This window comes from Nycticebus coucang, chromosome 4 (genome assembly GCF_027406575.1).
Source record: "Nycticebus coucang isolate mNycCou1 chromosome 4, mNycCou1.pri, whole genome shotgun sequence".
NCBI classification, from domain to species: domain Eukaryota; kingdom Metazoa; phylum Chordata; class Mammalia; order Primates; family Lorisidae; genus Nycticebus; species Nycticebus coucang.
In genome coordinates, this window is record NC_069783.1 from 117571909 (window position 1) to 117594647 (window position 22739).

General features: G+C 51.0%; 1 protein-coding gene across 1 annotated transcript; it reads left to right on the top strand.

Annotated features, from left to right (window-relative positions):
- The first annotated feature begins 617 nt into the window (after positions 1-617).
- On the top strand, positions 618-22732 carry PLBD2 (phospholipase B domain containing 2). The gene is made up of 12 exons (XM_053587399.1): positions 618-930; positions 8473-8566; positions 12081-12239; positions 13719-13819; positions 14034-14248; positions 15633-15730; positions 18659-18819; positions 19414-19509; positions 19776-19847; positions 20719-20871; positions 21500-21662; positions 21846-22732. Exons 1-12 carry the CDS (start codon positions 641-643, stop codon positions 22011-22013), a joined length of 1770 nt encoding a protein of 589 aa, XP_053443374.1. The 5' UTR covers positions 618-640; the 3' UTR covers positions 22014-22732.
- Positions 22733-22739: the final 7 nt, after the last annotated feature.

The window sequence follows — 22739 nt, forward strand, 5'->3', positions numbered from 1 at the left end:
TACTGTTAGGAAATGCACGGTGCAGTATTTAGGCTGGACAGGTCACAATGTTTTCAAAAACTCTCAAATAGTTTAGCAAAATTATATGAATAGAGATTATGTAAATGTGACAAAATATTAGCAACTGACGGGGGTATGGGGTATTTATTCTATTATTCTTGAGATCTTTCTCGTGGTTTGAAAATTTGCAAAGTAGGGCGGCGCCTGTGGCTCAGTGAGTTGGGCGCTGGCCCCATACACCGAGGGTGGGGCGTTGGAACCGGCCCCGGCCAAACTACAACAACAACAAAAAAATAGCCAGGCGTTGTGGCGGGCGCCTATAGTCCCAGCTACTCGGGAGGCTGAGACAAGAGAATCGCCTAAGCCCAAGAGCTGGAGGTTGCTGTGAGCTGTGACACTACGGCACTCTACCGAGGGGGACAAAGTGAAACTTTGTCTCAAAAAAAAAAAAAAAAATTGCAATGTAAGTGTGTGCGCGGGGATAGTATGCGTAGGTGGAAGGGCCCCTTAAGGCAGGCCCCGCCCACTCCGGAAAGTGTCGGCACTAGCCCCGCCCTATCTGTCCTCGTCCCGCCCCGCCCCGCCCCGCCCCGGAGTGTAGTCACGTGATCCAACCTGCCGCGCGTAGCTCAGCGTGGTCATGGTGGCCCCAATGTATGGCTCCCCAGGCGGCCGCCTGGCCCGGGCGCTGACGCGGGCGCTGGCGCTGGCCCTGGTGCTGGCCCTGCTGATCGGGCTGTTTCTGAGCTGTCTGGCGGGCGCCATCCCAACGCCGGGGAGCCGCCGAGAGCGCGATGGGCTGGTCAAACCCTCTTCCCGCAGCTGCTCGGTGCTCCTGGACGCCACCACCGGCCAGCTGCGCCTAGTGGACGGCCGCCACCCAGACGCCGTGGCCTGGGCCAACCTCACCAACGCCATCCACGAGACCGGGTAAGGGTTAGTGATTCCGCGCGGGGCTAGCCGGGTGACAGTGTGTGTGTGTGCGGCAGGCGTCATGCCAAGTGAGAGAGCTGCTGTCCCCGTGGGGGTCACTTGCTCTCCTCAGGGGCTGCAGCACCGCTGTTTGGACCAGGTCCCTGACTGGGAGGTGGCTAATGCAGCATCCGTTTCCTCGTGGGGGGCCAGTGCCTTGTCTTTCGCCAGTGGTGATAGATAGTATTTCTGCCTCTGAGAGATTGGTTGCCCACCGCCGAGGCCGCAGTACTTGCATCTGGGTCAGGTCCTTGGCTGGTGGGTAATACAGTAACTTCTGTCTGCGGGGGCACAAGCTCCCTTCCTCAGACCTCAACTCCCTCCACTATGGAGGCCAGCTCCCTGCCTCCAGTCCTGAAATGGCCCTAGCTCCCCAGGAGACTAACTCTCACTTGTTTGGCTGTGGCTTGTGGAGGGTACCGGCTCCCTGCCTCCCTCCTCTAGCATAGGGTCTCTAATTTCACACAGTCCCAGACAGTACCCTTGCTAGGATTCTGCTCTTTCTTTTCCTTCTCCATCCTGGTGCAGGGAGAAGGGCTCTGTGCTTGGCAGTCATGATCGCTATCCTTATTGCTGGGACTCAGGATGTCATTCTGATGTGTGAGTCTCACCCAACTCCTCCGCCTGTCTGGGCTCCCACTTCCCCATCTGTGGCCCAGATTTTGAGGATGTGCTGTAGTTAGAAGGTGGTGTGATGCCCTTCTCAGGCCCATGCAAAGGCTTGTGCCCGTTCAAATGCACCATTATCCTGGTGAGTGGCCGGAGGGACACAGAGCTGAGCAAGGTGGGGGTTCCTACTCAGTGGGAGAGACAAAGAGCAGCAGAAGGGAAATCAGAAGTAGCAGGGCCTGGGTCCAGGGTTTTGGATCCTGGCTGTGCTGGGGAGATCTGAGGGAACCCTTCATGCCCCTCCTTCCTGGGGATACTCCAGCGGCCACTCCAGCAGGCATGGCCACCACTGCTGCTCCCATCCATTTGCTGGCATGCATTTACTTGTGCAGGTGTTGTGGAGAAGTGGGACACTGAGGGCATCCCATTCTGGTGGAAAATGGATATGGTATCAGACAGTTGGGAGATTTGGGGGAGAGATTTGCCTGAGACACAGGAGCTGGCTGTGGCCAATCTGGGAGGGCTTTCAGGGAGCAGAGACCACAAATTGGGCTGGCATCTATGGAAGGAACTGAAGCTTTGCGGCTGGCCACAGGGGCTGCTGGGACTCTGGCATCTGGTGACCCATTCTCTGCTGACTCACACAATTTATTGGCCCCAGTTAGCAGAGCAGGGAGAGCATGGCAAATCACTGGGTGCTATCCAGGGGAGGAGGTACAGGGTGAGCCCCCACATGGGGAAGGGGCTTTATATTGCCCTGAGGAGTCCCCCACGGGCCTGTGTTGCTCTTGGTTATGGTGAACATGGAAGTGGAGAGAGGGCTTCCTTCACTGTGTGGCTTAGAAAGTTCTCCCAGGCTTAGCCTCACTGCTGTGTGATTGTGGACAAATCCCTTCACTTCTTTGAGCCTGTTTCCTCACCTTCAGGTGGGGATGAAAGGGTCATGGAAATTCAGGGGGAACACAGAAAGCACTGCTGTTTATTCGCTGAAGGAAGGAATGAGTGGACGAGAAAGGAGCACGTGTCCTTTGCCCTTATTTTATAGTGGGGGAAACAGGCCTGGGAGGGGAATGCAGGCCTCTTTATACTTCTTGCTCTCCTCTCACTATTTGGGCATGTTTTCTGTCCAGTCTCTCATTTCTTCCTCTCAGGCTAAGATGCCCCTTTTCCTCTGAGTTTGCCAGCACTTGGGGCTACAATGCAGGAAAAACTGTATTAGGAGCCCCCATTTTACAGGTAGGTAAACTGAAGCCCTCAGAGACAGCCTTTTGAGGACTGAGGGGTAAGGTGAACAACATCTGCAGTGTCCTGGCCCCCAATCTCTCTGATCTGTGGGAGACTCTCATACTGTTCAGAGATTTGACTCCTCTATCTACTCAGAATTGGGATTCCTCCTTCTCTCTGGTAAAATCTCCAGATTTTGCCACTGGGGATGCTGGGATTGTCAAGATGAATTCCCCCTCTTCCCAGCATGCTTCCTCTTTCAGTTGTGCTGTGTCTGATTTTGGACCAACACTCTCCACACAGCTGGGAAATAGTTAGGATCTGGTGGATGGAGATCAGAGATGTCCCTAGAGGCAGAGCCTGCTGCAGCCTTGTTCTGGGGAAGCCATACTCTCCAACTTTCCTTTTTCTTTCTTCCATGATCTCATCCACTAGCCAGCACCTTGTCCTTGAAGCTGCTTGAAGTAAATCACCATCTAATTGAGAGAGAAAGTGAACAGAAATAAGAAGGAATTAGCAAATTAGTAACCTAGGAAACATCCCAAATCCACCAACCAAAGGACAAAAACCCAGCTCAGTAAAATGGATAAGTAAGGCCCAGCTGTTTCATTGTAAAGTCATAAGAGAAGAATGAAAAAGGGGTGAAGGCAAAGATGAGGGGCAACCCACAAAATAGGGGGCATCCAGGGCCACACTATATGGCAGGAGAGGTTATGATAAAGAGGTCTGTGACCCCTGACCGTCTCACATTAATGGTCTGTTGGCTTTTTCAAACATGGCCTTTCTCAAGAGGCCCCTTGATTAGACTCTCAAGTCATCTCAGAAGCATTAGTTGCCTCAACATAATGGCACAGTGTGGCCCACAGATTTCCCGGGAAAAAAAGGGAAAGATTGGGGAAACAGATATGGTGCTGCCAACTTTTAATTTTTGTCAAGCAAGTGCAGAAAAACAAAACAGAACAATATGTATCAACCTCTGTCAATGTTTATTTCACAAAAGATCAGCAATTTTAGAACCAAACAAGCAGAAAAGACGTAATCTCTGAATAAAGGGCAGTCTTTAATAAGGACATCTAATTATAGAAAGTGTTTTCTTTTGGCCAGTGACTGAGACGGAGTTTCTATAACTTGTCATTGAGCACAGCAATGAGGGATTCTGGAGTCTGTTTGCTGAAGTCCAAGCCTTCTCATTTTAGAGACGGGGAAGCTGAGGCTGGAAGAGCAAGCCAGGGTGGGAGGAGGCAGAGCTTCAGGTGTAGTAGCGGAGAGAGCTGGGTTCAAATCCCTGCTGGGCACTTACTGCCGGTGATTGTGGGCTGCCTCATTTTAGTGAAGAGGATGGTGCCAAACTCGCAGGGTCATGAACAGAATCATTAGATTAGGCTTGAGGCAACAGAGGGAATTCTCAGAAGCCAGGCTCAGGGCTCCAGAGCTAAAATCCAGTAGCTTAGAGCTAAACTTCTTCTGGGTTCCGAAAAGACTCATGTTGCTGTGCAGTGCCACCTGTTTGGATTTCCTAAGGACTCAGGCAAAATGAATAACACCCATGTGCTTGGAATCACCCCAGTTGCCCTTTAAATAAGGCAGCACATGTAAAGAAAGGCTGGAGTCGCTCCCTTGAATAAAGGCAGTGACCAATTCCTTGTTTGTGGCACTGTGGCCTTGGGTTGGGCGGCAGTGGTGGAGGTGAGCATGGGGAGGGGTGGGTGGAATTTTCACTTTTCACTCATCCTTTTTCTTTCTGACTAGCTTAAAAGAAGCCACATTGCACTTCTTTTTAAAACTCATATAGGTTGGGTGTGGTGGCTCATACCTGTAATCCTAAGCACTCTGGGAGGCTGAGGCAGGTGGATTGCCTGAGCTCAAAAGTTCGAGACCAGCATGAGCAAAATCAAGACCCTGTCTCTAAAAATAGCCGGGTATTGCGGCGGGCACCTGTAGTCCCAGCTACTTGGGAGGCTGAGGCAGGAGGATTGCTTGAGCCCAAGAATTTGAGGCTGCTGTGAGCTATGATGCCATGGCACTCTACCCAAGGTGACAGAGTGAGACTCTGTCTCAAAAATAAATAAATAATAAAATTTGTATAATGATTATAAAAGTTGTTAATTTTTTATGATAAAAATTTTTAGCAGTTAAGAAGGGTGGGATGGGATATAGAAAGTAAAAGCCTTCTATCTCCCCTATTCTATGCATAAATAGGCCTAAACATTCTTGTGCACATATGTATATGTAGAGGTGTATGTGTGTATGTGATACTTTTATACATGGAGTTTTCCTGTGCCCACCATTCGTCCTTCTCTGCTTTATATATATATATATATATTTTTTTTTTTGAGACAGAGTCTCACTATGTTGCCCTCGATAGAATGCCGTGGCGTCACAGCTCACAGCAACCTCAAACTCTTGGGCTTAAGCGATTGTCTTGCCTCAGCTTCCCAAGAAGCTGGGACTACAGATGCCCACCACAATGCCTGGCTATTTTTCTCGTTTCAGTTGTCGTTGTTTTAGCAGGCCTAGGGTCCTCTAACCACTAAGATATGGGTGTCGAGCTGAATATATATATTTTTTGAGATAGAATCATGTCTTGTCACACAGGCTAGACTATAGTGGCACAATCACAGCTCATTGCAATCGCAAATTCCTGGGCTCAAGAGATCCTCCTGCCTCAGCCTCCTGAGTAGCTAGGATTACAGGCATGTGCCCCTATGCTTGGCTAATTCTTTTACTTTATTTGTAGAGATGGGGTTTTGATACGTTGCTCAGGCTAATCCCAAACTTCTGGCCTCAATCGATCCTTCCACTTTGGCCTCTAAAAGTGTTGAGATTACAGGTGTGAGCCACTGCACCCTGCCAGTCTACATTTTTTTTAACCTTTCTTCTTATCAGCACATAGCAGCAGCCCATGGTTCTAGAAGCCCATGGCATGTATGGGTAGATCATCGTTTTAGAGCCCTCCTGATGGATGTTTTAGAAGGGCCCAGTTTTCCTGGGCTTTGGTGGAAAGCAATGCAGTGAAGGACCCTGCCACCCACCTCTGCAGGATTGTGTGAGCACCCATCCCAGGGAGAGCTCTGGCCACTTACTGTCTGCAGCACCTCTGTACCAAGGCCCTGATATTGCCTGCTTACCACATGAAGGAACAGCTTTTCTGCAGGCGTAGTCTGTAGGAAGCCCATTGCATCTACATACTGGGCCCTCTTGCAATCTTCCATCACCAAACCCATGGACTCTCTTCAAACTCCTCTCAGATTTTTTTTTTTTTTGATAGTTTTACTTTGTCACCTTCAGTACAGTGCTGTAGCATCATAGCTCATGGCAACCTCAAACTCTTGAGCTCAAGCAATTGTCTTGTCTTCACCTCGTAAGTAGCTGGTACTACAGGCACCTGCCCCAACACCCGACTATTTTTAGAGACGAGGTCTCGCTCTTACTCAGGCTGGTCTCAGGCAATCCACCCGTCTCGACCTCCCAGATGCTAGGATTACACGTGTGAGCCACCTCCCCCAGCCCTCTCTCAGATTCTTGATGAGACAAATATTTAGTGAGCGTATAACGTATATTATCTCCTGGCACTTATCCTAGCAAACCTCTGAAGTGGGAGTCACTGTGCCCATTACAGAGTAGGAAGCTGAGTCCCAGACAGATTAGGTAATTTATTTACCCAGATGTACACGGCCAACAAAGGCTTATACCTGGGAGTTCAAATCAAGTCTGAGCTACCCACAAGTCCACATTCCCTTTGTCCTGTCCTGTGCTTGAAATTTAGGATCTTCATTCCTTTTGCTTGTGTTTTTCTGTCCTTATCTCTGATCATGTTTGAGTCATTAGTTTGTAGTTCATAGCTCTCGTCTTCATCTCATAAGAACTATGCTCTCTCCCCCTAAAAATACAAAACCGTTAAGTTAGAGGCTGAGAGCGTGTATCTATATTATTAGTCTTAGCTCTGCTACTCCCTTCGTGTGTGACCTCAGGCAAGTGACTTTACTTCTCTGAGCCTCAGTTCCCATATCTGTAAAGGAGGGAGACTAAAACCTATGGCATAGGGTATTTGGAGGAATTCTGAGAGATAAGTAAACACGTGACCTGCTTAGCACAGTGCCTGGGTGCTCGAAGCTTCACTATAGATCCCCACAGCTCCATCCTGCTGGCCCCAATGGTCTTCGCTTTGGGACATTCAGAACTCAGGCTTCCCTCTTTTACTTTCTCTCTTCTGTCCACCTAGAAAACTCTTATGTAAACTTCAAAATCCAGAATCAAAATCAAAATCAATTCTTCTGTGAAGGCTTCATTGATTTTAGTCAGGTAACAGCAGTGGCACACCTACTTAGGACACCCTCGGGGCACTTTATTCCTTTTCTTATCATAGTAGTTACCCTGCTGTGTCATCTGTTTCTCTGCCCTCTTGGCCCTCGTGAGGTTTGTTTGTTTTCCTTATGAGCTTTTTGAATCATTCATCATGTAGAATTTCACCAGCCAATGAGAAAAGATTTGTTTAAAAACTGAAGAGAAAAAAATAGGCAAAGGATATGAACTAGAAATGCCTGATAAAAATAAGAAACAAAAAGTAATTAAAGAATCACAGCTCATTAAAACAACATGATGCATAGTTTTTCAACTGTCACCTTGGCGAAGATGCAACAGTTTTCTAGGTCTCACTGTAAGTGAGGGAGTGGGCAAACAGGCATTTGCTCATTGGGGAGAGGCAGACTGTACCCTGTAAAGTTCTAGGACTGATGACAGTGGCATTACCTGGTGGCTACTTAGAAATGCACTCTCTGACCCCATGGCAGCCCTCCTGATTGGAGTCTACCTCTTGACAAGGTCTTCAAGTGACGTAGATATACATCAGCCCCAAACCCAGTGGATTAAACCAGCAGCATCCATCCTCATGGACCTGTAGGCTGGCTGGGCAGCTCTGCTTCCCGTTGCAACCTGATCTGCCCTGTGTGGCTCTCGTATTTCTGCCACCAGTGGGCTGGTCGGGGCATGTTCCTCGCATGGCGATGGCGGAGACACAAAAGGGCATGGAGAAACACAGGAGGCCTCCCAAAGGCTGATCTTGTAACTGGTTTACTCTCACTTCTGCCCACATCCATTGGCTAGAGCATGACTGAGCCCAAATCATGGGGGAGGGAAGGGAGGATGCTTGGCCGTTGGTGGAAGAATTGCAAAGTCACACAGCACAGGACATGGATGTGGGGGTGGGGGTGGCAGTCCACCACAGGAGGGATGTAACTCTGTGTTTTAATTTCCTCCTCTTTCGTACAACAGGAATAATAACACTGTCTACCTCATAGGATTGTGGGATTATCACGAGGGTTCAATGAGTTACAGACATGAAAGTTGACTACAGCTTCACCTAGCCCTGAGGAGGCCCTTGATTAATGTTAGCTGGTATTCTTGTGGGTGAGAGAGAATGTAGAGGGGTAAGCTTTTTTGGAGAGGCTATTTGTCAATCTCTGTTAAAATTAAAAATGCATGTGTCCTTTGACCCAGTAGTTCCTGTCTAAGGGATTTAGCCCGGGTAGTATACAAAGACAGACAGACAGACAGACAGACAGACATTCACATGAGTAGCTGTTGACTACTGTGTCAACAGTGGAGACAGCTATGTGTCTACTTGGGACCCCTGTCACTCACTGAGTGTCTCCTCTTTCCCCCATCCAGGTGGGCCTTTCTGGAGCTGGGCACCAGTGGCAGCTACAATGACAGCCTGCAGGCCTACGCAGCCGGCGTGGTGGAGGCTGCCGTGTCTGAGGAGGTAAGGGCCAAGGTGGGGTCCTAGGGCTTCCAGCCTGCCCCACCCCCAGGTGTCCCCAGGGTGCTTTTGGGGTTTTGAGTTATCTGCAGAGTAGGTTCTACCACCCGTGCCCTCTATCCTTCATCTAGCTGGAGAGAAAAAAAGCTCACATGCATTCTTTTTTTTTTTTTTTTTTGGTTTTTGGCCGGGGCTGGGTTTGAACCCGCCACCTCCGGCATATGGGACCGGCGCCCTACCCCTTGAGCCACAGGCGCCGCCCGCTCACATGCATTCTTTAAAAAAATTATACTAGGTACTACTTGAATACTTAGAATATAATACCACATAGCATATTCTAAGTTATGAAGCATAATAATAAAGTGAGCATCCTAACTAAAACCTAGAATGTTACCAATACCATTTAACTCCCCCACCCCCCTGGTTCCTCTGTCCCCCAGAGGCACCCACCACCCTAAATGTGATAGCTATCATCTCCTTTCATTCATTCATTTATATTGAGATATGTAAGTCACATTCAATAAAATTAAAAATGTATAACTCAGCGGTTTTTAGTATATTCATAAAGTTGTGCAACCATCGCCTTTGTCTAATTCCAAAACATTTTAGTCACCCCTGAAAGAAACCCCAGACTTATTAGCAGTCCCTCCCTGTTCCCCTTCTGCCAGCCCGTGTCTCTCTGGATTGGCCTATTCTGGATGTTTCACGTAAATGCAATTGTACGAGATTTATGACTCGCTTTTTCCTCTAGCATGTTTTCTCAATTTATCCATGTCATGGCATGTGTCAGCACCTCATTCCTTTTCGTTGCTGGATAATATTCTGTTGTACGGACATAGCACATTCTGTTTTTCCAGTCTTCAGTGGATGGACACCAGAGTTGTATGCACTCCCTTACTTTTGTTAAACTAGTTTTGCTACATGCAGTGAATCTCTGAACAACATGTAATTTTGCTTTACTTAATTTCGAGCTTTATTAAAGTGATAATTATCCGTTTAAGAAGTCAGACAGTATCAGAAGGGAGGCTGTGGATGATGGCCATCTCCTATGCTGTGGAAGGAGGTGGCTTTAACTTGTGGAGTTGAACTTGCATGTGCCCTAGGACTCAGGGCCCCACTCCTTGGGTGTGTACCCTGGACGTGACCCAGGGACATGCACAAGGTGTTCACAGCAGCCCCTAAGTAGGAGTATATACAATGCCCCCAGCAGATGGATGGGTAACTAGGTCAAGGTGCACAGTGGAGGGCGATAGAGCACCAAAAACAAACAAACAAACAAACAAACAAAAACCCAGAAGAATGTCATGGAGGACAGCATCCAGCGGGATACCCTGTTATAAAACTCACACTGCCCCTCTGATAGCCAGTTGTGGTTTTGGATGGGCTCCTGGGACCCTTAGTGTCTAGGGAAGTGTTTAGGTGCTCGGCCAGGGCTATTTGGGTGCTTAGTAGGGAATGAGACTCAACTGATCTCCCCAGGGGCTCACTGGCTACTGGGGGACACTGAGGCAAGGCCAGGAGCAGCTGCTATGTAAGGAGTCCCAAGCCCCCATGCCTGGCCCACGTTGTCTCCTTGAGCCCCAACAGCAGCCCCCTCTGCTGACTTCACTTCTCTGGGCCTGAGTCTGCTCATCTGTCCAGGAGAGGTGGTTATGATTCCCTTCACTTCTCTGGGCCTGAGTCTGCTCATCTGTCCAGGAGAGGTGGTTATTGGGTGGTTATGAGGGAATCATAACCACCTCTCCTGGACAGATGAGCAGACTCAGGCCCAGAGAAGTGAAGTCACCTACCCAAGGTCAAACAGCTTCTCAGCAGAGGAGGCTTTGTCTGACCCAAGTTTCTGCTCCTAATTGGTTTGCTCTGGCACCTCCCCTGTGGGCTTCTTGTGGATAGTGATGGTGTCTTATCCCCAGCTGTGTCCCATGAGCCCATCCAGAGACTGGGATATGACAGGCACTGGGCAAACACTGTGGAGGTCACAGAAGGCTGCATGGAGGAGGAGCTTGAGGGACAGGTAGAATTTGCATGAGTTTTGGCAAGATGGTAGTAGAGCAGGGTCACTGAGCTATCGATCCCGGGTAACCCATGCAGCTTGGGAATAACTACAGTGGGGTAGGGGATGTGGCCAGAAGTTACCCCCAGTTTTTGCCAGTGAGGTCCGTGCTTTGGGTAATTATATCCAGATCTTTATGTGGACTCTTGGCTCTTTCATTTACTACCTGGGTGACCCAGGAAAATTATCCACGGATCTCTGCCTTGCTTTCCTCAACTCCATGGTATGAGGTAGGGATGGTAATTATTGTCCCTTCCTTACAGAGTCATAGTAAGGTTTGAACATGTCAGTTCATAAAAGGGTGCTCAGTAACACCAGCTATGGGCCTCTGGCTGCTCTTCCATGGAGTGATGGGATCAACCAGCTTTTCTCCCACTGGAGTGTCAGCCGGTGGTTTTCTGTTCTGGGCCAGGCAGGCTGATCTTGGCTGGACTCACTGGTGTTTCTGCAGTGCACAGGCAGATCAGCTGGAGTGGGCCAGCTCGCCTAGGACAGCCAAGTTCATGTGTCTGGGGCTGGCTTCCTGGGGACATATGGCCCACTGCTCTTTCATCCCCAGCAGGTGAGCCCAGACTTATTCACATGACATCTGGGCCAGAAGTGCTGAAGGCCTCTTGGGATCTGGGTGGAACTGTCCTCAGTTCTCAGAACAGAAAATAATAGATGCTTTGGCTAGACGTAGTGGCTCATGCCTGTGATCCCAGCGCTCTGGGAGGCCTAGGCAGGTGGATCACCTGAGCTCACAGATTCGAGACCAGCCTGAGCCAGAGTGAGATGTCATCTCTAAAAATAGCCGGGCGTGGTGGTGGGCGCCTATAGTCCCAGCTACTTAGGAGGCTGATGCAAGAGAATAGCTTGAGACTCCCCCAGGAATCTGAGGTTTCTGGGAGCTGTGATGCCATGGTACTCTACCCAGGGCAACATAGTAGGACTCTGTCTCCAAAAAAAAAAAAAAAAAATTGACTTGGCGCTCATAGCACGGTTACAGTGCCAGCCATATACACCAAGGCTGGCAGGTTCAAAACCCGCTCGTGACAGCTAAACAACAATGACAACTGCAACAAAAAATGGTCGGGAGTTGTGGTGGGCACCTGTAGTCTCAGCTACTTGGGAGGCTGAAGCAGGAGAATCACTTAAGCCCAAGAGTTTGAGGTTGCTGTGAGCCGTGACGTCACAGCACTCTACCGAGGGCAACATAGTAAGATTCTGTCTCACAAAAAAAACAAAGAAAAGAACTTTGTTGATTGACTGACTGACAGCACAGATTGGAGTCCCTAGAGACAGATAGCCGCAGTCTAGGATATCCAGGCTTTGTGTGATGGAAGTTTTCAGAGGAAGGAGACTTAGGCATGGGGTTCTGGTGGGGAGAGAGGGGCCCTCCACTCTTTCAAGGCCTAGGTGGGGGTCCTTGGGGCAGAGGGCAGCAGCCCCTTCCCCCGCCCTGCCCACCTGCCCTCCCCACAGCTCATCTACATGCACTGGATGAACACGGTGGTGAACTACTGCGGCCCCTTTGAGTATGAGGTCGGCTACTGTGAGAAGCTCAAGAGCTTCCTGGAGGCCAACCTGGCATGGATGGAGGAAGAGATGGAGCGGAACGCGGACTCTACCTACTGGCACCAGGTGGGTCTGGCTGCTATGCTCGACAGGGCTAGTGGGGAGGTCAGGTTACCACCACGGTGGCTGGGCCTCCAGTGAGCCAGGAGTCCTATCTCCTGTGCTCCCGGCCAGCCCTGCAGCCTGTCCAGCTGCACAGCTAGTCCTGGATCCATTAATATCTCTGTCCCTCCTAGCTAACCTGCCACTTCCTTCTTTCCAGTCTCCACTTGTCTGTCCATTCATCTGCCCATACAGCTGTCTGCCTGCCCCATTGTCTTCATTCCCCAGTTCCTCCTGGTTGTCTGGGCACCTCATGTCTGTTTGTTGCTCCATCACATCTGCTCTGTCTCTCCCTGTCTTAAATCTTCTCAGGGCTGCTTAGTGCTCCTGGGATGAAGCCCATGCTCCTCCCTGTGGCCTTAGCACCTCCCTCCACCTCTCCCTCCCTGGCTTCGTCTCCCTCTTACCCACTCATTCTCTCTTCTCCTGCCTCCCTGACCTTCCCGTGCCTTGTGTGAGATGACTCACCTCCTGCCTCAGCAGGGCCTTTGCACACCTGCTCCTGCTGCCAAGGACACTCCTCTTCCCCCATTCCCTGGCTGACTCTCCACATCCCTCACCTCAGCGTCCTATCCCTGCATTTCTTGGTAGCATTGAAAGGAGAAACTCTAGGGAGGAATTCAGGGTCTTATCTTTTCAACTCAACTCTGAGCCCCATGAGGAAAGGCAAGGACCATGTCTGCTTCGTTCACTGTGATGTCTTCATGTCTGGTACATAGTAGGTGCTTTAAAAATAAAACCTGTTCAGTATTTATAGATAAAGGAATGAATCCATCTAGTCCTGTTTATCCATCCCATGCCCGCGGCTGGACACCTGTTCCTCTCTCCCATTCATGTAGGCGATAGCTTCTCTCTCTATCCTTCCTTCTCCTACGTATTTAACCTAACAACTACCCATCCATCTGTCTGTCCTGTCTGCTGTCTGCCCATCCACCCACCTGTTTATCTTCTTGCAGATATTTACTAAGTGCCCAGTGTGTGCCCAGCACAGGCCAAGGCCTTGTGAAGGACCCCTTGCTCTGTGGGTACAAGGTGTTGAGACAAAGCAGTGACAATGGGGAGAAGGCAGATGCCTGAGGCAGGTTCCTGAGGCTGCTGCTCAGCCAGGAACTAAAGTCAGAATAAGAAGCAGTTGGTCAGAGGTCAGGCCAAGCTGGGAGGCTTTCTGGAGGAGATGGCCTTCGAACTAGGCTCCCAAGTGGGGGCGATTTGGGGTCAATGTAGGGTGAGGATATAGAATTAACTTACTGAAAGCAGGAAAGTGCTCAGGACAGAGAGGTGAGTGGTGGTTGGAGGCATCGGGTCTGGCTGGAGCCTGTGGGGTGCCCCTGCGGGTCTCTTGCTCTGTCCGAGCCCCTAGACCAGAGCCCGTCTCTTTGAAGGAGAAGCCTGGAGCCTGGCATAGAGGCCTCACCCTCCCTCTACCCCTGCTCCCTCCCCTAGGTGCGGCTGACTCTCCTGCAGCTGAAAGGCCTGGAAGATAGCTATGAAGGCCGTGTGAACTTCCCACCTGGGAAATTTACCATCAAACCCTTGGGGTTCCTGTAAGTGCCATCCCGAGTGGACAGGGTGGGGGAAAGGGTCACACACCTCATAGCAGGCAGACCTGGGTTCCAGTACCAGCTTTGCCACTTCCTGGTCACACGGGCTTGGACCAGTCAGCTAGCCTCTGAGCCTCAGCCTTCTCCTGTATGAAATGGGTATGTAATGGCACCATTAGCAGGTGCAGTAACCCTTCGCTGCCCCGGCCCTCCTCAGCCTGCTACAGATCTCTGGGGACCTGGAAGACCTGGAGCCAGCCCTGAATAAGACAAAGACCAAGAATTCCCTGGGATCAGGCTCCTGCTCTGCCCTCATCAAGTTGCTGCCTGGCCAGAGGGACCTCCTGGTCGCCCACAACACCTGGAACAACTACCAGCAAATGCTACGCATCATCAAGAAGTACTGGTTCCAGTTCCGGGAAGGTCCCCATGGTAGGCAGGTGTGGGGGACACATAGGTGGAGATGGAGTCCTGAGGGGGGCCTTGGGAGCTGCATCCCTCACCCCTTACATACAGAGGTCCCTATAGGGCCCTTCCAAGGGTTCATTTGTTTTTAGCATATTTATTTCCTTTCAAGTTTTTATTTTACAAGGCGTATCAGTTAGCTATTGCTACATAACCAATCGTGCCAACCTCTAAAACAACAAAAGCTTAGAACAGCGAGCATTTATTTTTTGCTCCTGGGTTCATGGGTCAGCTGGGTGGTTTGCTGTTTTAGGGCCAGGTCAAGCTGATCTTGGCTGGGCTCCCTGATGCATCTGTAGTGTGCCGGCAGGTCCGCTGGGGCCCAGGATGGCCTCATTCACATGCCTGGTCTTTCATCTCTAGCAGGCCAGCCCAGTCTTGTTCATGTGGCGTCTGTGCAGGGGGGTGCAGAAGGCCTCTTGAGACCTGATTGAAACTGGCCCAGCATTCTGTTACCCAAAGCAAGTCAAGTGGCCTGCCCAGATTCAAGAGGTAGGGGAGCAGACCCCACCATGTGATGGGAGGAACTGCCAAGTCACATGCACAAGGCATGGGTGGATACAGGCACAGGAAGAATTATAGCCATTTTTGCAATCAACCAGCTGCTCTAGGAAGGCACAAATGCATTCTTCTGTCATATGTGAAACCTTTGCCAAGCCCCTCAGGGAGCTGCACCCCCATTCCGGGCCCCAGCATCTACCCGAGGGGTACCTCTGCCAGATGACTGAGTGCCTCCTTCTTGGCCAGATGTAAGCACTGATGATGCCAGGAGGTGGTGAGAAGCTATAGACGCATATACCCTTATTCACTACTCCTGGAGGGCAAGTTGGCATGGCCACTTTTAAGAGGAGCCCAGCCAGTATCTACAAAAATTCAAAATCTGTCACTCCACTGATCCAGCAATTCTTGGACTCAAATCTGTCCCTAGAGCAATGTTTCAGTTTCTGCACAGGGAACGTGTACATGGAACCACTGCCACAGTGGTTTGGTAACAGCTTAGTGGCCATTTATTTATGTATTTATTATTTTTTCATTCTTTTTTTTAAATTTCAGATTAATACAAGGGTACAAACTATAAGGTTATATAATTTATACACGATAGGTAAGGTCCATTCAAGTTGTACATGTATGAGGTGTATGCTTTCCCAGATAAACGTCCATTTTGAATTTACTTAAATGAATGGACACTTACATGTTAAATGACCTCATTTGCTAAATGACAGGATCCAGTCGGGGCTTCCCCCCGAGGCCTGCCTGCTCCCCATCTGGAGACCCACGTCTTGCTGGGTGGGGCTTAGGGGCCTCACAGAACCTGTCTGATCCACACCCTGGGCTCACTCTCCTCCCACAGAAGACAACCCCTTGGTTCCTGGCAACAAGGTGGTCTTCTCATCCTACCCGGGCACCATCTTCTCTTGCGATGACTTCTACATCCTGGGCAGCGGGCTGGTGAGTCCCCTCTCCTGTCTCCTCTGTCCCTGGGAGATGTTTCTCTCCCAGCACTGCTGGACCAGCAGCGACTGGGCTGTGGTCTGGTGCTGGGTGCTGGGCAAGAAATGGGGGCACGGTGGAGGAAAAAGGTGGATGCAGTTTTCACCTGCCATCCTGGGCCCATGCTCAGCCTTCCCCTGTTCTGAGACTTGGACCATCACAAAGGTCTGCTGAAATGCAGATTCCCAGTTCCCACATGGGGCCTCTAAAACCTACAGCTGTCCTGGGGCTTTGCATTGTATCACTGATCTGGGGACCTTTGGGGACATCCTTGACCTCAGTGGCCTCATTTTGTTTTTATGTATTCAGGATAAATCTCCCTTCTCTCTCCCTGCCTTCCATCCTGCTTTCCCCAGAATCCGCTGACCTGGCCAGGTTTTCTGAATAGAAGTTGTTTACAATATGTTGTCTTTATCGTTTTTCCTGGCTGGGGTCCAAGCTCCTTTAGAAATCTGTTCCTGGCCCCCCTGGCCAAGGCAGCGAGCCCTGTGATCTCCAGGGCAACGCTGCAAGGGAGAAAAACAGCACTTTAAAAAATACCCTTGGGAGACAGAGCCAGCTCCCTGTGGGTCTCGGAGGGAAGGGACTCTTCTTGTCTATACTATTACTTTTTCCTTTCTTTCTTTAAGATAAGTTCTCACTCTGTCGCCCAGGCTGGAGTGCGGTGGGGTGATCATAGCTCACTGCAATCTCAAATTCTGGGGCTCAAGCAATCCTTCTGCTTCAGCTTCCCAGGATGCTAGGACTGTAGTAGGTATGTGCCACCATACCCAGCTGATTTTTATTGTTTTTGTAGAAACGGGGTACATGCTATGTTGCCCAAGCTGGTCTTGAACTGGCTTCAAGTGTTCTGCCCACCTGGGCCTCCCAAAGTGCTGGAACGAGACATGAGAGGGTCAGGCAGTGGGTGAAGGACCCCCACACTGTGGCCCAAGTTGGGAAAGGGAGTGAGGCAGTTGGAGTTTCATCCAGTTACCTGGAAAGGGTCAGGGCAGGAAACTTCTCTTCCCTCCAGGTCCCTAACTGTTTTGTGCCACGGACCCATTTGGCAGTCTGGGACACGAGGAACCCCCTTCTCAGAAGAGTTTGTAAATGCATAAGCTGAAATATGTAGGATTATACAAGAAACCAGTTACATTGAAATGTGATTATCGTCATAATATGATATAAGTAAACTTTAAATGTATATGTGCTGCTTTATTAACACATTGTATAGTAGCAGCAAAGGCGGTAACTACCATCATTTGGAAGTAGAAAGAAGCATAAATGATATTCTGAAATACACACAGCCCTGCAGTCTGGTGGGAAAATACCTGTGGTTTCTATTAGTGACCGTCTCTGGTGCTGCTAATGCCGTGTGGTATGCTGCCCATGTTGGCAGTGGGAGGAAATACTCTATTTCAGTTTGATGTTAGTGCAAATAAAGATGTGACTGTTTTTCCATCCAAGTTTATAGACTCCTTGAGTCCTGCCCCAGGTTAAAGATGTGAGTCCCTGGAGGCTTTTGAGGCTGTGCTGGTCTGATCCTGCCAATGGCTTTCGATGTGAGAGAAGCTGATTTAGATACAAGGTACAGGAAGTAGAAGAAACGGTTGGAACCTGGGCATGATTATTGAAAGGCTTGCAAAGTGTCCTCCTTAAAAAAAAAATCACACTTATGCATGCTGCTCTCTCTTAGCTGTTTTCAGCTTCTTTGTATAAAAAAGGAGGAAACAGGATAATAAATACCCTGCCACAGAGCAGGGAACAAACGCTGATTTAAGAGTTGAAAGTTTGGGATCGAATCTTGCCCCTTTCCACGTAGCAGCTGTGAATTCTGGCAAGTTTTTTGACTTCTTCCATCTCAGTTTACCTGTCAGTCGGAAGGGACCTCAGTATTTGTGCTGTGTTTTTCCCAGGAGGGTTATAGAAGCTAATTGAGATTGTGTTTGTGCAAACTCTTCCTACACTAGGAAAACCTAACTGGTTACGTGTGTAAGGATGGCTGGCATTGTTATTTGAAGCTAATTGTAGCCAGGACTACAGATGCCTACCACAAGGCCTGGTTATTTTTTCTATGCTTAGTAGAGATGGCGTCTCTCTCTTGTTCAGGCTGGTCTTGAACTTCTGAGCTCAAGGGATCCTCCCACCTTGGCCTCCCAGAGTGCTGGGATTACAGGTATGAGCCACTGTGCCCAGCCCTGGTGCACATCTTTTTAAATCAGACCAGTGATTCTCCCCCAGGTGTAGGGATCAGTGTACATTCACGGAAAAGCATGTTAGCATTTCTGAAGGCACGGAGATTCAGAATATTGGACAATTTTATATTTAGAACCTCTATATTCCTAATACATACTAGAGAAAACAAAGTTCCACAAAGTTGTCTGGCTGTTAACATGAGTTTTGTTGTTTTTAACAAACCAGTTTTTATTTATAAAGTATGCTGAAGATGGACAAGGGGCGCAGGAGGAGACGGAGAAGGGGGAAGAGGAATTGTAGGCAACAGTGGGGGTCTCAATTGCTCCAAGACTAGAGGAGACCGGACGGAGCCTCTTCCTCCTGTCGCAGAGTCTCTCAGGCCCCTGGCCGCAGGGTCTGCCAGGCGGACAGCATGAAGCCACCTGACTCCCTGCAGAAACACAGGGAGGGGCTGGCGTGGGATACTGTCTTTTAGGGAAACTGTTGGCCAACTTGTACCACTTACGGCTGCCTCAGGGGCTGTTCCCTGGACAGAGCTGGGTGGAGACTCGATCCTGAATTCCTCAGTGCTGATCCAAGGAACCAGTGAAGCTCATGGACCTAAACTGGGATACTGTTCACTAATCAACTTAGAAGCCATGACTGATGCAGTGCGGCCACTTGGTGACAGTGTGCCCAGGTTGTGCAGTACCCTCTTGATTCCCACAGGTAACTCTGGAAACCACCATTGGCAACAAGAACCCGGTCCTATGGAAGTATGTGCAGCCCAGGGGCTGTGTGTTAGAGTGGGTGCGCAATGTCGTGGCCAACCATCTGGCCTTAGATGGGGCCACCTGGGCAGATGTCTTCAAGAGGTTCAACAGTGGCACGTGAGTGGGCTCCCGGCCCCGTGCAATAGACCAACCTTCCCCTTAACACTCAGGTCCTAGGAGACCCAATGTGGCACCAGGACCACAGCCCCCACACCTGTGCAGAGACGTCTCATGGATCTTCACCAGATTTGAAAGGTCAAGATCCCCTCCCTCATTTTATACATGAGGAAACTGGAGCTCTGGGAGCAAAAAGATTTGTGCCTCTAGTGCATGCTGCTCAGCCCAGGAAGGGGGCTCCTTGGAAGTGGAACAGGAAGAGAAGTTGGAACTCCAGGGCTCTACACATACTGGGGTGGGGCTGTGGGTGGGTGGGTGGCAGTGCCTGTGAGCCAGAGACATTTGGGTTGTGCAGGGTCTTGGAATCTCTGTCAGAGGAACTGACCTTTGTCCTGATAAGCACTAGGGTTCCATAGCATATTCTGGAATAGGCCAGCAGCATTATGAGAGAAGGGTTTGCAGGTACCTGGCCAAGCTACAGTATCAGGGTGACAGTTGAATGACCCTGTGGGGCTGTGTGGGGCCTTGGGGACCGGGTGAGGCTGGGACAGTGGTTCCAGGCTCTGCTCAGTCCTGGTTCCTTGGGCATGGCAGGTACAACAACCAGTGGATGATTGTGGACTACAAAGCATTTATTCCCGGCGGGCCTAGCCCTGGGAGCAAGGTGCTCACCATCCTGGAGCAGATCCCGTGAGTACCCTGGGAAGGAGTGGGAGGGTGCTCTGGGCAGAAGGAACCATTTAGGCCAAGACCTGGGGCCAGGCTGGGACCTTGTGGGAATGAAAGAAGGAATCTAAGGAAAGAGTCTAGGAGAGAAAGCCATGCCTGGCTGGAGCTGAAGGTTCAGTACATAATCAATACCTCAGGCAAGGGGAGCCATCAGGGGTTCTTGCACAGGGCAGTGCTCATGGTAGCCCCTTTTCTGACCACCTCTGCCCCATTTCTTCTGATGCCAGGGGTCTGGTGGTGGTGGCAGACAAGACCTTGGAACTCTACCAGAAGACCTACTGGGCCAGCTACAACATACCGTATGTACCCTCTCTCTTCCGTCCCTGTCAGCCTCACCCCTTGCTCAACTCTGTGTGGGTGAAGATTCCTTCCCAGGTGATACTGGGTTTTTTTTTGAGGCAGAGTCTCACTATGTTGCCCTCGGTAGAGTGCCGTGGAGTCACAGCTCACAGCAACCCCAAATTCTTGGGCTTAAGCAATTTTCTTGCCTCAGCCTCCCAAGTAGCTGGGACTACAGGTGTCTGCCACAACGCCCAGCTATTTTTTTGTTGCAGTTGTTTAGCTGGCCTGGGCTGGATATGAACCCACCACCCTTGGTGTATGTGGCTGGCACTGTGACCACTGTGCTATAGGCGCCGAGCCCCCAGGTGATATTGTTAAACCCACAGAGCACAGAAACCCCAACCTGCTTCCTCCTCTGGCTTGGAAAACCCTGAGAGTTTTGTGGTATAGTTGTGTGGCTTAGGTTAGCATTTGTGTGACTTCCCAGGTCCTGCACTCACAACAGGGTGGTGGCTACACTAAGGGACTGACCCCTGTGGAGGTCTCCAGCTGGATCTTGGGGCTCCACTGGCTTTACCTAGGTTATCTCATTTGAGCCTTATGACTACTACACATGGTAACTGTTACATCCTGTTCCCATTTCACAGATGATAAAACCGAGGCCCTCAGAAGAGTGCCTAACTTTTCCAAGGTTCCCCCCCTGGTAAATGGTGAAGCCAGGGTTTGAACCCATGTCTTGGGACCCCAGAGCCCAAACACAGCCACCCCACCAAGCCACCCCCAGCACAAACAAAAGATGTTATTCCTGTTCTCCTGACTTAGTTGTTAGTGACAATGTGGCAGCAGCAGGGTGAGGCCGTTGTGGGTGATGGTTCTTGTCCCTGGCAGGTCCTTTGAGACTGTGTTCAATGCCAGTGGACTGCAGGCCCTGGTGGCCCAGTATGGGGACTGGTTTTCTTATGACGGGAGCCCCCGGGCCCAGATCTTCCGGCGGAACCAGTCGCTGGTGCACGACGTGGACTCCATGATCCAGCTGATGAGGTAGGTGATGGCTGGGTGGCAGGTGATGGAGGGTGAGCCCCGAGTCATGCAGAACTGTGTCTGTGCACTTTACTGTACCATTCTGCTCAGACCTCACAGCCAGCCCCGGGGGGTTAGCAGGGAGGGGTCAAGTGTTTGACGTCAGTGCAGCAGCAGCCGCCGCCCTCGTGTCACAGGGAGGGCCCTGAACATCTGTCGCACAACCACCTGTGCTGGGCTCTGTGCTTGGTGCTGGGGCGACAGGCACAAAACCTGTTCTACACTGTCCTGGGGAGCATCCTGCCTCTGGGAGGTACAGAAACCTACCACGAGTGCACACTAGTATAGATCCTCAGGAAACACAAGCAAGGGACACGCCGGTGCCTCACCTGGTTTGGGTGAGGGGCGTAGAAGCTTCCCTGAGGAAGGAAGGGGTACTGGAGCAGAGAGTTGAGTGATAAGTGAGTAACTAGGCTAGGGGTGATGACCCCAGGCAAAGGAGCTGGCACAATTGACAGCTGGTGGCGAGAGGGGCTGGGCAAGTAGAAGGCCAGCGGCTGTGACTTGGGGCTGCCACCAGGAGGCATCGGCCCCATCCTTGGCCTCCCCTTTCCAGTGTGGCAATTGTTTCCTCGTCTCCCCCATCCAGGTACAATGATTTCCTCCACGACCCCCTGTCACTGTGCCAGGCCTGCGACCCTCAGCCCAATGGGGAGAATGCCATCTCAGCCCGCTCCGACCTCAACCCAGCCAATGGCTCGTACCCTTTCTCAGCCCTGAGCCAGCGCTCCCACGGAGGCATCGATGTGAAGGTGCTCCCCCACCCCGGGGAGGAGGATGGGGTGCAGGGGCTGGGAAGGCTGAGTCAGAGCCAGGCTATGATTGGGGTCAAAGTCGAGGTGATGGTCTAGTTTGGGACCAGGTTCAGAACTGGGCTCTGGGGTGAAGGCTGGTGGGGGCCCAGGCTCAGCCTTCTGATCTGCTCCGACCCGCAGGTGACCAGCATGTCGTTGGCCAAGGCTCTGAGCCTGCTGGCGGTTAGCGGCCCCACGTGGGACCAGGTTCCCCCCTTCCAGTGGAGCACTTCGCCCTTCAGCAGCCAGCTGCACATGGGCCAGCCCGACCTCTGGAAGTTCTTGCCCATAGAAGTCTGGTGGGACTGAGGCTCCAGCCCACTCTGCTGCCTTCACCCCTGCTGACCCGCAGGGCCCCCACCTGCTGCCAGTCCTGACCTCTGCGCCACCCCTGAGAAGGGGGTTTGGCCTCTGTGTGCACTGAGCTGGGATAGGGTCTGCCAGGATCGTTCTCTGGGTTGTCTCCTCCAGGACAGGGCAGGGGGCCTGACAGGCTCTTAACTGGCTCTCCCCGTCTCTTGAAGTGGGCAAGTGACACCTGGCTCCTTTGCCTCCCTGGGTTTCTGTCTCTCTGCTGCTTCTATCTGTAGCTTGCTCCCTTTAGGGCTTGGGAGGAGCCTGGCATTAGGCTCTGGGACCCTTCCAGGTGCTACCTCCCAGCCTGGTTCTCGTTGGTGGTAGTGGTACTGGTGAGGTTTCAGCCCCAGGTCCTGGGCGTCATCTCTGGTCAGTGTTGCTCTTCCCAGCCCTCACCCCCACCCCTCTGCTCCCCCAGGAAGCAGCCCCTTTGTCTCCCTCTCTGGGCAGCTTCCTTGAGGACAGAAACTTGAAAACAAACCAAAACCAAAGTCTCTGGCCACGTGTGGCTGGAGAGTCCTGAAAGTCCTCTCTCTAGGGCAGGTGAGAACGTCAGCCCCTATATTCCTGCCTTGTGCCCCCATCCCACCCCAGCCTGGGCCTGCCCCAAGCCTCAGCTCCCCTGCGCGGGGACACAAACCATAGGCCACCATTAAACAAGAGAGGCTGTGGCCCCTG